This window comes from Pteropus medius, unplaced genomic scaffold (genome assembly GCF_902729225.1).
Source record: "Pteropus medius unplaced genomic scaffold, Ma_sr-lr_union100, whole genome shotgun sequence".
Classification (NCBI taxonomy): Eukaryota; Metazoa; Chordata; class Mammalia; order Chiroptera; family Pteropodidae; genus Pteropus; species Pteropus medius.
Window position 1 is genome coordinate 4,960,078 of NW_024343732.1, and position 15,515 is coordinate 4,975,592.

A 15,515-nucleotide genomic window follows, 5' to 3' on the forward strand; every position below is an offset into this window, starting at 1 on the left:
CCACTTCTAGTTGTCTTTGGACCAGGAACTAATTCTCTGAAGCCTATTTTTCTAATGGGACACTTAAGCGAGGACACAACCGAGGCGCGGCTTCCTAATGCGCATCCGATCGGGGAAAGTGCACTTCCGCTCCCCAGCAGGAGCGGGATGGCAGGCCGGCGTGGGGGAAGGGAGAGGTCGGTGGAGCGGAGGGAGGGACCATATCCGGGATAGTGGCAGCTTCCGACCAGTGGTCGCGCTTCCGGAGAGGCGCTTCCGGTGGCGGCAGCAGCAGCGGCTGTGGTGGTTCCGGGTGTCTTTGTCCCCCCGGTGTCGCGGCCCTGGCCCGCAGGTGGGTTGGGGGGCCTCCCGCCGCCACCCTGCTCCTTTGCTCCTGCCCCGACAGAGGAGTTGGGAGGGCCGGGCAGCGAAGATGCATGGGGCGCGGAAGGGGCCGAGCCCCCTCACACTGCAAGTCCTGTCTCCCTGGCAACGGCCTCGGCCCTGGGGGCGGGCGGGAGGAGGAGAAACCGCGCGCCTCAGTCCTCCCACGGTGGCCTGGCCGCGGCCAGGCCTGGGAGACTCGGTGCCGCTGGCCGCTGAGGCGAGAGCGAAGGGCCGGGGAACTCGAGAGCGGGAGGGCGGTCGCGCACCCCGATTCGCTGTGGGCCGGGCCACACATCTACCTTCCCATCAGCCCGGCCTGGGGACAACGGGCCGGGCTTCCGGGGAGAGGGACCACACGATCTCCTCTCCGGCAGCAGCCTCCTCCATTTTTCCGGGCCTCGAGTGGACATTTTGGCGGATGTATTTGAATGAATGAATGTCCCCGGGGCTCTTTCCAACCCTCCAACCTTCTGGGGGTGGCGTGGCATAGTGAGAAGAGCACTAAGTTATCGGGAGACCTGGGTGTGAGTCCTAGTTTTGTCGCTAACTGGTTATGTGGCCTCAGGCAAGTCTCTTAATCTCTGAGCTTCAGTTTCCTTTTCTTTAAAATAGCATGGCAGCATCACCCAACACTAGGTTATTGTGAGGGCAAACTAGAACAGTGTAATTTCTTCATTTTCTGCTACTCTTTATACTCCTTTCATCTGTCGCCTCTCTTCATTCTCAGTGCCACTCTCCCCACTTTCCTTAAGGGCCTTATTTCCTTTTTTGGGGATTGATGGAAATTCCTCTATGAGCTGTTAATTTATTTCTTTTCTGATTGAAGGTTTTTTCCCAAGACTCTGAAAGAGGACAGCATTCCCAATGTCCCAGTTTAAGCGCCAGCGAATCAACCCACTTCCAGGGGGACGCAACTTCTCAGGTGATCACCCACCTGGGCTCATACCAGGAAGTATGTGCTTTGGAATTAAGTCTTTAAATATATGGCTTTTGGGGTTTCCCTGGTGGAGTGCAATTTACTGCCGATGTTGCTAGGAAAATAGGAGATGACCACAGCAGATGCTATTGAAACCCTGGAGAGGCATTGCCTGGAGCCACATTGTCCTTTGTATTTGCCATATCCTCTAGTTGACTCTAGCGCTTAAGATGGTAGATGCCGTTCCTGGAGATTGCTTCTGTGTCCCCATAGGCGCAGCTTCAACATCTCTTTTGGGCCCTCCTCCTGGTTTGCTTACTCCTCCTGTGGCCACAGACCTGTCCCAAAATGCCAGGCACCTTCAGGTAGGTTGGGCATCCTTTCTAGCGAGTTTCAGCCCTTGGGACTTGCCCCGCATGCATAGACGCCTGATGTTTTTATTCTTACATCACACTGTTTGTCATTCCTGACATGCCTGTCTTGGGCCAGTATAGAGGTAACTAGACACCTCTAACTGGGGAGTCTTGAGTTCTGGCTCTAGGGAAATCTTTAGGGTGCTTCTTGGAATTAAGAAGAACTGGAAATCCTAGAAGAAGCTTGTGATGCAAGAGTCAGCATGATTCCTCCACCACCACCGCAAATAGATTATGTCTGCTAAACATGTATGCTTCCTTACCTGTGAATTTTGATCTCTGATTGAGCCGGGGTGGGGCCGGGTGGGCAATAGAGATGACATACTAATGGCAAAGCATGGACAAATTCTCCCTGTTTTAAACTGTACTCTTCTCTTATAGGGTGGGGAGAAGCAGCGGGTCTTCACTGGCATTGTTACCAGCTTGCACGACTACTTTGGGGTGGTGGATGAAGAGGTCTTTTTTCAGCTAAGGTAGGTTTGAGGCTGGTCTCTTGAAAATGCTTGTTGGGTTCAGTTGTCACCATGCTTGTGGGGCCCCTCTGAAGCATTGCTTTGCTGTTTTTATGCAAGGTTTGAGAAATTTTGATGGGAAGGGCCTCATAGGGCAGTCAGGGTGGCTTGGCCAGGGTTTTTCTCCTGACTGGGCCTCCTGGCTTGTGCGCTGGCAGTGTGGTGAAGGGCCGGCTGCCCCAGCTGGGTGAGAAGGTGCTGGTGAAGGCTGCATACAACCCAGGCCAGGCAGTGCCTTGGAATGCTGTCAAGGTGCAAACGCTCTCCAACCAGGTATTTATTTCTCCTTCGCATGTGCATTGGAAAGGGGAAGGAGGGAAGCCCCTGTGTTCTGAAAGCTGGGCAAGAACCTTCCTTTTGTTGAGAGGGCGGGGCTGTATCTATCCAAGGTAGTGAGCACATCAACCATGGGATTCCCTGAATTTCCTGGTTACTGTCCTGCAGCCCCTACTGAAGTCCCCAGCACCTCCCCTTCTACATGTGGCAGCCCTGGGCCAGAAGCAAGGGATTCTGGGAGCTCAGCCCCAACTGATCTTTCAGCCTCACCGGATTCCCCCACTCTTTCCTCAGAAGCGTGAGTACCATTGTCATGGATGTTGGAGTGTTGCTTTACGGGATACTCTGGATGAGTGGACTTAAAACGGTCAGGTTGCTGCTCTATGAATAGAAGTGGGTACTTCTTTGCACTGGAAGGAAGGGACAGAGAAGTTGGACAGATATTTAGGGTTTTTGAATCACCAGCCATTTTCTCTCTGCAGCTCTGAGTCTCTTCCAAACATCCCACACACTTCATTTGAGCCACCTGAACAGATTTCCCGCTCGGGGTCCTCACGGCAGATTGGATCAGGGACGAAGGTAAGAGGGTGTTCAACCAGGAAAAATGTTTTATTTATGTGCCTCTCAGAGCAGTGTCGTTTTCTTTGTTACCTGTTGACGCTGACATTCTCTTTCTGCAGCGAGATCTTAGTCCCTTTACCCTGAAATGGGCAGATGCATTGTGAGGTATATACAAATACTGGGGCTTTATAAACTGGTTCAGCAGGCAGGGATTTGATATAGTTCATCTTTCAAAATACCCTATTTTTTCTTAATACATAATTTTCCCTTCTATTTCTAATCCCTAAGATTGAGATACTAAGAATGAAAACTTCCAAGAAAATAGTAATCGTCCAAGAAAAGTAATTTTCTAGTACATGTGTTAATCGCTAGAATAAAACATGTTCCTTTATATACATTGTATGTATCAGTGTGGGGTTACAATGTGTACATTGCACTCTGCCCAAAAGTCCAGGCTCGTGCTTTGGACATGCAGCTTCTTGGCCTTGTGTGGAGCAGACATGGTGGCTTTGGGCCTTCAGGGCCTCCTGGGCCATCCTGTATCATCTGTGTGTGCTGGCGACTGCCAGGAGCATGCTGCCTGTTCTCTCTGGTTCACATGTTCCTTATTCTGCCTTACCCTCCCTAAAAGGTTTTGCCTGTACCCCTAGGAGTTAAGCTCTAGACTAGTTTGCTTAAGGCTTGTTCTAGTTTTGTTGGTTTTATTTTAACATTTTATCATGTAATATTTTAAGTATAAACAAAGTAAACAAAAGGATGATGAACCCTTATATGCCTATCACCCAGCTTCAAGTATCAACATCTGCTGTTTTTCATCTCTACTTCTATCTACTACCTGCTTTGTACTTGATTTTTTTTAGGGTAAAATTTTTTTAAGGTAAAATTTATGTAGGTTGAACTGTACAAATCTTAACTGGATAGTTTTGATAAATGGAAAATGCCATGTAACTCTTACTCCTATTAAGATACAGAACATTTCCATCACTCCAGAACTGTACTGAGAAGGAAGCCACCCCTGTTCCTAGATGTTAGTAGATTATTACATGGTCAGCAACCCTTGTTCCCAGGTGCTAGTAGATTATTACATGGTCAGGGGTGAGAATGCCGTCTAAGGTGAACACTTAAATGGTTCATGGAGTAACTCAGAAAGTTCAGGCAAAGTGATATGGCAGGTCTCTGTGCTGAAGCTGGTGTTCCCTTTGAATAGGTCATTGTGAATTCTAATTAGTGGGAAGCTTTGATTGTCTAGGATTGCTTTCCACAGGCTCCACTACTTTGAAACACATTGTCCCCTTTTCAAGTCACTGGTATATATTTTGCATACACCCACACCTCTCGTCCAGTACATCTTCCTGGTCTTCAGTTTCCAAGGACTTTCCACCTTTCACAGTCTGTAAGGTTACTAAAGTTTTCATTAAAAAAATCACAAGTACTCTCTGGGACTATGTAGCTTGGATGGAAATCTGTGACTGCTGTGAACTTTCTGCTTTGGTTCAGGTTCAGCTTTTCTGTAAAGTCAGTTGCATTTGATTGTCCTGGATATGTCAAGCCCTGAGCAAGGCGTATGTTATTTGACTTTGGCTGTAATGCTTCAGTTTCGTCATGGCTTCTAGAGGAAGGAGACATTACCGTCGGGAGGAACATGTTAGCGTAAGTCAGTAGAGAATCTGCAGAGCAGGAAAGCGGGTAGCAGGAATTAGGTCACTGGGGGTCACAATGGCTTTTAAAGGAATCAGTCACATTAGCATTTTGGCTGGAAGCCAGATTTTCATTTGAATGTCAAGCTTTGGGGTGCAGGGATCAATGTCTCCTGCTGAGATGACTGAGATGCCTGCCACTGGTACTGCCTTGTAACCTGTTCCTGACAAGCCATTGTAAGGAGAGACCGTTGGATTCACAGGTTTCAGTGGAACATTCAGGTTAACTAGAGATTGACAGCATTTACTGAAGAGTTCACTTCAGTCATGGGTGAGCTGAAGAGAGTTGTCAAAAGGACTTGGGAACAGTTCTATAAGAAACATGGAAGCACCGATACCCCACAAAAGCAAGATTAAAAGGCAGCTTTTAGATAGAGATGCTAATGAACAGGGAAATTACCAGGCAGATATAAGAGAAAAGAAGAACTATTTTGTGTGAAATACAATCTACTTAGTAACTCAATGTAATGATTAGGGAAATAACCCAGGTAGGTCTAAAAGGAAAGAGCAGAGACCTGGTAAATTTAATCCACTCGATTACCACGGCATGAAGTTGACAGTTGATTTTATTGCCCTCATGAGACATGGGGGTTTCCCACTTATTGATTTGGCATTTTATAATGGTCTAAAGTTTTTTTCTTTTTTATTTATTGTACTCAACATAGTGGTACTATAAGTGACTTACTACAAAAATGTATAGAGTAGTGCATGCTATTAAAGTTAAAAACTATAAAAATGTACATTCCCTCTCCTTTAAGGGTAATCATTCTTAAAGACTTTTAGAAAATAATTTTGAAGAGAAAAATGACACTTTTCTCCCATGTTATCTATTCATACTTTTTATAATTTTAATTAGAGTTCGTTATCTTTATACATTCTTATTAAACATTTTTCCATATGGCAGCATAATTATGATTGTTTTAATAGCTGCATCACTTTATTTACTATAAAAATTTGGATATTGTTGGATATGAATGTGGTTTTCTTTCATCTTAAATTTTTTCCACTATGTATACTTTTTATTTTTATATGTATATTTTTTATTTTTTTTTGCCTACAGTACCTGGTATTCCTAGGTGCTCTCCTATCCAAGTACTAACCAGGCACGACCCTGCTTAGCTTCAGAGATCAGATGAGATCGGGCACGTTCAGGGTGGCATGGCCGTAGACACACACTTTTTCTTTTTGAACTCACTTATTTGGGATAAATTTTCCAGAGTGGAATTATTGGATCAAAGAGTTTGAGTATTTTTATGAGTTTAATGTGTACTAAGGGTTTGTTACAAGAACTGTCTCTCTTAATAAAACTTTCTTTATAGAACCTTTAGCTTGGTACTATATATGTGTCCCTTATTAAAAAAAAAATCAGTTACATTCGTTTTTGCTCATTTCAAAAAAAAAATTATGTGTTAACTATATTTTGTAGTATAGAAGTATTAAAAGTTTATTCATAAGCTTTATCAGAGGCAACCACCATTAATATTTTATTTCTTTTCAGTCTTTTAAAGCTTTCTTTGCACATTTGAGGCACTACTGTATGTATAGTATTGCATACTATTCTTTTTGTTTAACATGAGTGGTTATTAAAAGCATTTAAATATCCATTTTAATTTTTTTTTTAACAACCTGTTACATGGCTGTTAGCATGGCTTTTTCATCCATTTTGTTAATGGTGGGGAATCACATCATTTCCAGTTCTTTTTAGGCTAGTATATATTGAATCTGTAAGTAACATTGTGGTTTCTTCCCTCTGGTAATGGATCAACCTCCAGTGATGACTATGACTCCAAGAAACGCAAACAGCGGGCTGGTGGAGAGCCTTGGGGTGCTAAGAAACCAAGGCATGACCTGCCTCCTTACCGGGTCCATCTTACTCCCTATACCGTGGATAGGTGAGTGGCGAGGCTGGGGTGGGGGGCCGAGGCTCACAGCTGGTAACAGTTTCTTGGGTAAATGAGATAGTCTATGTGAGTGAGTTTGTGTGTGTATTATGAGCTTTTCTTTGTTGTTTTTGTTTTTTAATGTGACAGGTTTATTTCAGAATCTCAGATTTTGGCCAGCATAGTACCACTGACATAAGTGTCCTGATAGAACTTTATGATTTGATCACCAGAAATTATTATGCTAGGCTATAAGTAAGGCTTGCCAATCAAAATTCAGGTACCTAGTAGCAGTTATAATTCAGGTAGAAACTGTGGCTCACAGGAACCCTGGGACTGGTTTTCTAGGGACCTTCTGCATTATTTTTAAGTGCTACAGCATGTATGCGAACACTGGTTTGCAAGCTTATTTCTCACATATGGAAACTGATGACTAAGAGGTAGATGAGCGCTCCGGCTGCTGTACTAGATAGGCCCCAAAGCGAAGTCCACTTAAGCCTGAGCCGAGGTGAGGGGACAGCCTCTTGGCATCTCCTCCTCGAGATGGAAGGGAAGGAAGGCTGCCACTGCTCTTCCCAGTGTCACTGGTTCCTGTTCCCTTGCTCAGGCAGGGCCTCACTTGTCCTCCATGCTGACCCACCTGGCTCCCAAGGTTAGTCTCTTCATAAGACACTGGTCCCTGAGTCATGTAGCGTGTCCGTGTAGACCCTTCTCACACCAAGTCAGAAGATGAATGCTAACAAGTAGCCACATGCACAGCTGTGTTTTTTAAAACACAAATGGAAGCCTGTTGTACATACTGTTTGGTCCTTTGCTCTTTCACTTACCATGTTTTAGATTTTATTCTGTATTGACGTTGATTAGATCGCATCCTTTTTTAGCAACTACAGGGTATTCGACTGGATGGACCATCGTTTATTTAACCGTTTTCAATCTTATCCTAAGTATTGTAATAAACATCCTTCTATGTACATCTAAGTATTTTACTGAGATCATTTCCTAGAAATGGAGTAGTTGGCTCAGAGGGTCTGATTTTAAACTTTGACGGATGTCGCCCGTTCTCTGCGAGAGGCCGTATCACTTTACGTGCTCACTGCCGGGGCGTGACGTGGTCTTTTCCCCAGGCCTCTGCCAACTGCATCATCAACCTTTCTGATCTTTATCAGCCTGACAGGTGAAAGTGATATGCTGATTTGCATTTCTTTAATTATAAGTGAGATTGAGCATATTTTTATGGGCTTTTAAATCTCATTTCTTTTTCTGTTAGGTACCCTTGATGTCACTTTTCCCACTTTTCTCTTAGACTTCTGAATTTTTGTTAATGATTTGTGGGTTCTTTTAATTTTGACAGTGAACCTTTTCTTAGTCATGTATTGCAAATGTTTCCCTGTTTTTTTCTTTCCCAGTTTGACTTTATTTTGCCATTAGAGGTTGTTAACATCTTGGTAGTCAAATCTGATCCATCTTTTCCTTTCCAGAGGTTTCTTACTTAGAAAGTTTTTTCCCAGATTATAAAATAATTTGCCCTTCATGTGTTTCATGGTTACATTTTAAATAATTTAGTTTTTGCTTATTTTGGATTCCCTTGCTTTCTTCCTACAGCCCCACCTGCGACTTCCTAGAACTCCAGCGCCGTTACCGCAGCCTCCTGGTTCCCTCAGATTTTCTGGCTGTTCATCTGAGCTGGCTGTCAGCCTTCCCTCTGAGCCAGCCTTTTTCCCTCCATCACCCAAGCCGTATCCAGGTATCTTCTGAGAAGGAGCCAGCTCCAAACAGTGGTGCTGAGCCCATCCCTGCAGACAGTGACCCTGCTTACAGTTCCAGGGTAAGTTGGCCAGGGTCCTGCCTCTTTCTCCCATTGTCGGAGCTGAAAAAGTTCTTGAGTGTCTCCTTCTCGCCACCCCTGCACAGGTGCTGCTGCTGTCCTCCCCGGGACTGGAGGAATTGTATCGTTGTTGCATGCTTTTTGTGGATGACATGGCTGAGCCAAGGGAGACTCCAGAACACCCTTTGAAGCAGATTAAGGTGAGAGCTGGAGTCCAGGAGGCAAGACACATTCACTGATAATGTCCAGTCCTTGTCACATTTTCAGCAGCTCAGCTCCTGTGCACAAACTCAGAATCAAGGCGTTTCAGAGCTGAAATAAGTCTTGTTTTACCAGGAGCACAGCATGGCTCGGGGCCGTTCTTATTTGTCAGAAAGTTATGTGGCTGGTTCATGTTCATGGGAGGGGAACACCCCCTCTCCCCCCGCCCCGCCGCCACTGCCATGTGGATTCTTCACATCATTCTCTAGTGGTGGCAGGCTACCTCACAGTGGCAGACCTGGGTAATTTTTTTTTTTTTTCTGATCTCTGTTTGCAGTTTTTGCTGGGCCGGAAAGAAGAGGAGGCAGTGCTTGTTGGGGGTGAGTGGTCTCCTTCCCTGGATGGCCTCGACCCCAAGGGCGACCCGCAGGTGCTAGTCCGCACGGCCATCCGCTGTGCACAGGTGCAGACTGGCATCGACTTGAGCGCCTGCACAAAGTGGTGAGTGGCTGCCCCGAGCTCTTGTGAGTTGAGTTGGCGAGACTATTCAGGACAAGCTTCTGCACCTTTCTGTCCTGTTAGCGCTCCTCTCTTCCCTAGTCCCAGACCATCCCTCCCTTCAGCTCTCACAAAGGGTCACTTTGATCATGAATGTGACCCAGGGTGTGTATGTCGAAGGCCAGCTGACCCCCAGGGCTCGTCAGATGTGACCACTTTTAGCACTCCTTGTTGCCTTTGCACCTCAGATAGTAAATGTTCGCTTATTTGTGACTCCCCATTGACCAAGCGTTTCTCGAGGACTTGCTTTGTATCTTTTATTTTTGAACTTTCAAACCTTGGCTCACAGTATGTGCTCATTAAATGTTGTTTGGAAACTGAAGCACTTGCTGCAGATGTCATGGGTCGGTACTTCCATTTTCCTTTGGTGTGAGCAGGTGGCGCTTTGCTGAGTTTCAGTACCTGCAGCCGGGACCCCCGAGGCGGCTCCAGACTGTGGTGGTCTACCTGCCGGATATCTGGACCATTATGCCCACTTTGGAAGAGTGGGAGGCCCTGTGCCAGCAGAAAGCTGCAGAGGCAGCTCCTGCAGCCCAGGAGGTGCCAGTGGTAAGGCTGAGATTTATGAACAAGTAGGGGAACTATGTGCCCTGACGCCTGGGCCCAGGTAGTCAATAGCTCTTGGCTTTTGTCACAGGAAACAGAGCCTACAGAACAGGCAGCTGATGCGTCAGAGCAAGCAGCAGACGCCTCTAAACAGAACGCAGAGAACCCGGAGGTCACTGCACAGCAGGAAATGGACACCGACCTCCCAGAGGCCCCTCCACCCCCTCTAGAGCCTGCTGTCATGGCACGTTCTGGCTGTGTAAACTTGTCCCTCCATGGTATTGTGGAGGACCGGAGGCCAAAAGAAAGGATCTCTTTTGAGGTGAGTGTAGGTGTCTGGGGAGGCTGAGGGGCGTATGGGTGTATGGTGGGGCTTGGAACATTCGCTTTTTCCTGGTGTTCATGGACCTCTGCTGCCTCTTTCACCAGGTGATGGTGCTGGCTGAGCTGTTTCTGGAGATGCTACAGAGGGATTTTGGCTATAGGATTTATAAGATGCTGCTGAGCCTTCCTGAAAAGGTTGTGGCCCCACCTGAACCTGAGAAGGAGGAGGTGGCCAAGGAGGAAGAAGTGGTCAAGGAGGAGGTGGCCAAGGAGTCCAAGGATGAGGTACAGAGTGAGGGCACAGCTGCCGAGTCAGACGCCCCGCCGGTGAGTACCTCTGCCCCCTGCTCGGGCACTGGGGCTACACGTAGTAACACTGAACAGAACTCGCGTGCTCTGTGGTACCAGGCGCTGCCCTGAGCGCTTTGCAGGTCTCCTCTCAGCGCTCCCCTCACTCACTGCATGCACCTGGAGACCGTGTATGTACTCAGGTGCAGGGCACGGGACCCTCGTGTGGGGCCACAGAGCTAGTGAGTGGCGTGCCTAGGAGAAGGGAAGAGAGGCGGGGTTGGCGCCTGCGGCAGCACGGGGATCTCGGTGCACAAGGATGCTCTGAGGAGTACGGGGGCGTGGAACCCGATGGTTAACCAGAACGCTGTATTTTCTTAACCCTTTCAAAAGCACATGGGGCTTTTTCTTGCCTAAGTACTCTCAAGTACCCATAATTTCTTACGGACTGAGATGGACTCCTGAGAGGGATCCCAGGTGTCTGGAAATCACCCTGGTCTACTCTGAAGAGCGTGTAAAGAAATTCACATGAGGTGGCAGACAGAGCCCTTGACATGGTGCCTGGGCGCGGCCGACACTCAGTGTTAGCCACTGTTAGTTAGCAGTTACAGGTGACAGGTGCCCTCCTCCTCATCTTGGCCTGCTCCCCCTAGAAGGAAGATGGGCTTTTGCCCAAACCCCCATCTTCTGGGGGAGAGGAGGAAGAAAAGCCCCGAGGCGAGGCGTCGGAGGACCTCTGTGAGATGGCCCTCGACCCAGAGCTGCTGCTGCTGAGGGACGATGGAGAGGAGGAGTTCGGTACGTGCAGTAGGGGAGCACGCGGGCACCGGCGGTGGCTCCTCGACTGGCTCCAGTGCTCTCCTGTCAGGACTGGAGCCAGTCTGGCCGCGCGGTCACTGCTCCAAGCTCATGTCAGGCTTTCTGCAGCAGGGGCCAAGCTGGAGGATTCCGAGGTCAGGTCGGTTGCCTCAAACCAGTCAGAGATGGAGTTCTCTTCCCTTCAGGACATGGTGAGACCCTGGCTCTGCCCCCCCACCCCCTCCCCACCCAGTGGCATTGATGCTCAGCAAGGCCCGAGGCGTTGGAGAGGGAGACTTCTAGCAGATGACTTTGTGCATTTGTTGATTGGCAAAACACAAAGTATGGTTCTTGGCTCATGGAACGGCACTTCCCTAGGATCCAGGGGACACTTCATTATCTTCATCGGGGTGAATCTGAGTGAGGCATCTGGTCTAGGAGCACACTAGGTTCTTCTGTATGACAGCCCTTAGGGTGAAAGTGCCCCAAATAGGCCTCTGGTTAAGGCCCAGGGTCAGGTCTCCAGCTGGGAAGTGCGCCTGGGTGTGATTATGTCAGCCAGGCCGCTTGATTTTCAAAGGGCTACGTCCTGGGCGGTTTAGCCAATGAGAGAACTATGTGCAGATCCTGTTCATCCTTGTTTCTGTTGCAGCCCAAGGAGCTGGACCCCTCAGCCGTGCTCCCTTTGGACTGTCTTCTTGCGTTTGTCTTCTTCGATGCCAACTGGTGTGGCTACTTGCACCGGCGAGACTTGGAAAGGATCCTGCTCACTCTCGGGCTCCGGCTCAGCGCAGAGCAGGTGCCTGCTTTCATGCCTCCTTGGTCCTTTCTGAGATGGCCTCCCTGATACGGTGTGCACAGGCACACACTCGCCTCCCGTGGGGAACCAGCATGCTCTTGTTTTAACTGCTTGCACATCCCAGGGGCAAAGCCTTGCACCTTCTCATCAGAGTTCGGGTGTGTGTTTTCTGTAGGCCAAACAGCTGGTCAGCAGGGTGGTGGCCCAGAACATCTGCCAGTACCGCAGCCTTCAGTACAGCCGCCCTGAGGGCACGGATGGCGGGCTTCCCGAGGAGGTGCTCTTTGGTATGAGCTGCGGCACTCTGTGCAAGAGGGCAGGGCAGGCAGCTTTGTCCTCGCGAGACTCAACCTTTAACTCTTCTTCGTGGCCCCTTCCAGGAAACCTGGACCTGTTACCTCCTTCTGGGAAGAGCGTGAAGCCAGGAGCTGCCCCTGTGGAACACAAAGGCCTGGTGTCCCACAATGGCAGCCTGATCAATGTGGGGAACCTGTTGCAACGCGCAGAGCAGCAGGACAGTGGACGGCTCTACCTGGAGAACAAGATTCACACACTGGAACTGAAGCTGGGTGAGTGGCCCGAGCCACAGGGATCCGTTATGATGACATGTACATGGGCCATGCAGACACGTACATGGAGACCAAAGGGGAACCCTGCTCCTTAGGCTTTGGGCCTCTTGCCCTGTGCTCCGATCCATAACTCAGCAGCAGTCTTTCTGGTATGTCCCTACCAGAGGAGAGCCACCACCGTTTCTCAGCCACTGAAGTCACAAACAAGACACTGGCAGCTGACATGCAGGAGCTGCGCACCCGGCTGGCTGAGGCTGAGGACACGGCCCGGACAGCTGAACGACAGAAGAACCAGCTTCAGCGGCTGCTGCAGGAGTTTCGAAGGCGCCTGACCCCTCTGCAGCTGGAGATGCAGCGAATGGTTGAAAAGGTGAGCCCCGAGAAGAGCTGGCGGCGTGTCAGGAGGCTTGGTCAGGATGATGCCAACACGGCAGCCCTGTGTGCCCCGGCCGAGGTCCATCTCGCCTTCTCCTCCATCCACTGGTTTCTTAGGGATCCGTCAGTCCGCAGTCTCTGGGAGGAAGTGGGTAGCAGTCCTTCCTCCTTGGGTCCTAATTCTTGTTCCATCTGTTTCAAACAGGCTGACAGCTGGGTAGAGAAGGAGGAGCCAGCACCTAGCAACTGAGGGGCCTGGCGCAGGAGTTGCCTTCCTGCGAGGTCAGCAGTGGAGCGTGCTGGAGTTAGAGCCCTTTGGTTCCAGAAAGAAGCTGGAGCAGGACCTGGGAGCCATAGGCGGGGTGGCTGACCCTGTGCTCAGCCCGTGTAGGGGCACTCAGGCTGTCCGGGTGGGGTTTGCCTGTGCTGCGTGGGATGGACGGGTGAGGAACCGGTTCCACTTAAACTAAATCTAACATCTTCTGCACCCCTCGAATGTCATTTTTGCCCTCTACCTTGGGGTTTCTCCTGGGGCCCTTTAGTCTTGTGCTCTCTCCTGTCCTCTTCCAGTTTAGAGTAAGACGGGAGGAAAAGGCTTTTCGACTATGTCATAAGGTCTGATGCCAATAAACGGAAGAAACAGATGCGAGATCTGGCTGGGGTAAGAGCCCCTTCGTCTGGACGGCACAAGTCCTGCCAGGTTACAGGAGCAGGTTCTCGAGGGAAGGGTCTCTCGTGGCCTTTGCAGGAATGGACTCAATGCTAGTGAGCTCTCACTGTTGGGCTGTTGCCAGTGGACACTGTTCCAGCCACCCCAGACTTGCCAGAAGAAACCAGCACCTCTGCCCCCTGGCTCCCCGTGTTCAGAATGTGGTATTGGCTCTGGCCCAGCCTTTTTCCCTGTTCCCCATAAGTCTCGCCTCTTTCCATACTGTGGTTTCAGTTTGACTTTGTATATAAAGTTGGTTTTTTTTTTTTTGGCTTTTTGTTTTTTAAATAAACCAAAGTCAAAAACAAACCAAGTGTCCTCCATAGCTTTTCCCTTACTCTTCTTCCAGGTCTGCCTGTGCTCCCACCCTTCCGCCTGGTCCTCAGCCCAGCCTCAGCAGGATGGGAGTGTAGTCGCCTCCAGAAGGTGGGCGGGGCAGTGGGGACAGCGCCCCTTGCCTTCAGGGCTCTCTGCTGGCCCATCAGGAGGAGACAAGATACCTGTAGGGGTCCTGCCAGCCCAGCAGGGGGCAGCGTTACTCAGAAAATAGCCTGAGCTGGCTCTCCCCTCGCCTTAGTTACCGGACAATACTACATGGAAATTTTATTGAAAACTTTAATGAAAAAATAAAATTCCAAATATTCAGGTGAGACACAAATCCACTGTTCTTACTTTGAGGCCTGTGAATCAGTCTGTTTTTTAGTGGTAAGATATTTACATGAGTTGAGTCCTAGTTTTCTAGGGAACCTACAAGACTTAGGGTCTTTCCTGCACTTGACCTAAAGGACAGAAGTGGGCTAAGCCAGCCTTTGCCATGCTGGGAGGCTAGACTGAAAGGCCTGTCACGGTGGGGGGACCATGATGCTCACACTCCCCAAGGCAGTGTCAAGGCCCTCTCAGAAAAGGAGAGTGCGGTTGGGGGGCGGGAGGGGGGGGAGGCAGCAGGGCACGTGGACTCCCCAGCAGGGGTCTTTGGAGGTAGATGTGATCCCAACCACATAAGCAAGGCTGAGATGGCAAGGTGAGCTGACAGAGCCCACGCCCTTGGCAGGCTGGGAGCCTACTCTGGCCCTGGGCCAGGAGACTTTGGACGGTTCCTCTGGAAGTAACCCCTGGGGTTTTCTAGGCCCCTTACCTGTCTGAAGGCTCCCTCTATGGATGGGGAGACAGCAGCTTGCTTGGGTGCCAGCCACGCTTCTCCCAGGAAGGGCCTTTGCTGGCTGATGCCTGATCCTAAGCTTGAAAAGGGCAAAGAGTAGAGAGGCTGACTTGTGTCCCGGGAGTCTTCTGACGGGGTGGGACTCAGTCATCAGCCACAATAGAGAGGGCTCTGAGCTCGCTCAATTTGGCCTCATTCTCCCGCTCCCGCTGCTCGTCAGGGTGGCCTGGCTGGTCAAGCTGCTGGGTCAGGTCTCCGAAGATTTTATGCATTTCAGAGTAGTAGACAACCTGGGTGGGAGGCAGAAGGTCAGCAGGGGCTGTGTTCTCAGGCACCGAGCTCCCACAGCACTGCACCCCCTGGGCTGGTTTCCACAGTTCCCTCCACTGCCACCCTTCCCCTCAGCCAACTTCCTAAACTGAGTGAGTGGCCACCTGCAGCCCCTTAAGACTGTCCACTGCCCGGGGTGGCAGTAAGTCAAAGGGGGAGGGAAGCGACAGGTCCTTAGGAGGCTCTGCCTGTCTCTCTAAGCAGCAGAGGGTGTGCGTGTGCTGGGCAATGGGCTGGGGGGGGGTGGGGAGGGGAGGACCCTTGATGGGTCCTGAGGCCAGGGTTAGGCACTGTGACTAGGGGCTCACAGCTTCATAGAAGCCAGGAGACCAGGATATTTTTGTCCGTGGGAGAGAGGGCGTGGCAGGTCCCCAGTGCTCTGTGAGTTGGTCTTTAGAAGTAAAGGTGAGGAT

General features: G+C 49.7%; 2 protein-coding genes and 1 pseudogene across 16 annotated transcripts in view; 1 reads left to right on the top strand and 2 right to left on the bottom strand.

The window, feature by feature from the left end:
* Positions 1 to 177: 177 nt before the first annotated feature.
* On the top strand, positions 178 to 14,284 carry CCAR2 (cell cycle and apoptosis regulator 2). Of its 14 annotated transcripts, none has more exons than XM_039868088.1 (22): positions 178 to 331; positions 1,193 to 1,318; positions 1,556 to 1,647; positions 2,077 to 2,168; positions 2,366 to 2,480; positions 2,652 to 2,781; positions 2,966 to 3,062; positions 6,514 to 6,633; positions 8,224 to 8,446; positions 8,533 to 8,646; positions 8,985 to 9,148; positions 9,583 to 9,754; positions 9,843 to 10,073; positions 10,181 to 10,402; positions 11,017 to 11,161; positions 11,291 to 11,373; positions 11,814 to 11,960; positions 12,136 to 12,247; positions 12,341 to 12,529; positions 12,694 to 12,899; positions 13,110 to 13,186; positions 13,963 to 14,284. In XM_039868088.1, exons 2-21 carry the CDS (start codon positions 1,231 to 1,233, stop codon positions 13,152 to 13,154), a joined length of 2,787 nt encoding a protein of 928 aa, XP_039724022.1. In that variant the 5' UTR covers positions 178 to 331; positions 1,193 to 1,230; the 3' UTR covers positions 13,155 to 13,186; positions 13,963 to 14,284. The 14 variants fall into 14 exon arrangements, with proteins under 14 accessions (XP_039724022.1, XP_039724020.1, XP_039724028.1 ...); XM_039868086.1 differs by lacking the exon at positions 13,963 to 14,284 and adding an exon at positions 13,475 to 13,883; XM_039868094.1 differs by lacking the exon at positions 13,963 to 14,284 and adding an exon at positions 13,475 to 13,883 and having other exon boundaries at positions 1,193 to 1,288.
* On the bottom strand, positions 5,793 to 5,911 carry LOC120606679 (uncharacterized; annotated as a pseudogene).
* The window catches only part of BIN3 (bridging integrator 3), a 37,739-nt gene continuing 36,435 nt past the window's right edge, over positions 14,212 to 15,515 (bottom strand). For both annotated transcript variants that reach the window (XM_039868109.1, XM_039868110.1), the window contains one exon: positions 14,212 to 15,062. In XM_039868109.1, the coding sequence (XP_039724043.1) occupies positions 14,916 to 15,062 (147 nt within the window). In that variant the 3' untranslated portion in view covers positions 14,212 to 14,915. The remainder of the gene's footprint in view (positions 15,063 to 15,515) is intronic.

Excerpts from the sequence above, each read along its gene's own strand:
- CCAR2 (XM_039868088.1), top strand. The coding sequence starts at position 1,231 with ATGTCCCAGTTTAAGCGCCAGCGAATCAACCCACTTCCAGGGGGACGC. Across the intron at positions 6,634-8,223 it reads ACTCCCTATACCGTGGATAG|CCCCACCTGCGACTTCCTAG; the intron begins GTGAGTGGCGAG and ends TTCTTCCTACAG. Across the intron at positions 9,149-9,582 it reads TTGAGCGCCTGCACAAAGTG|GTGGCGCTTTGCTGAGTTTC; the intron begins GTGAGTGGCTGC and ends TGGTGTGAGCAG.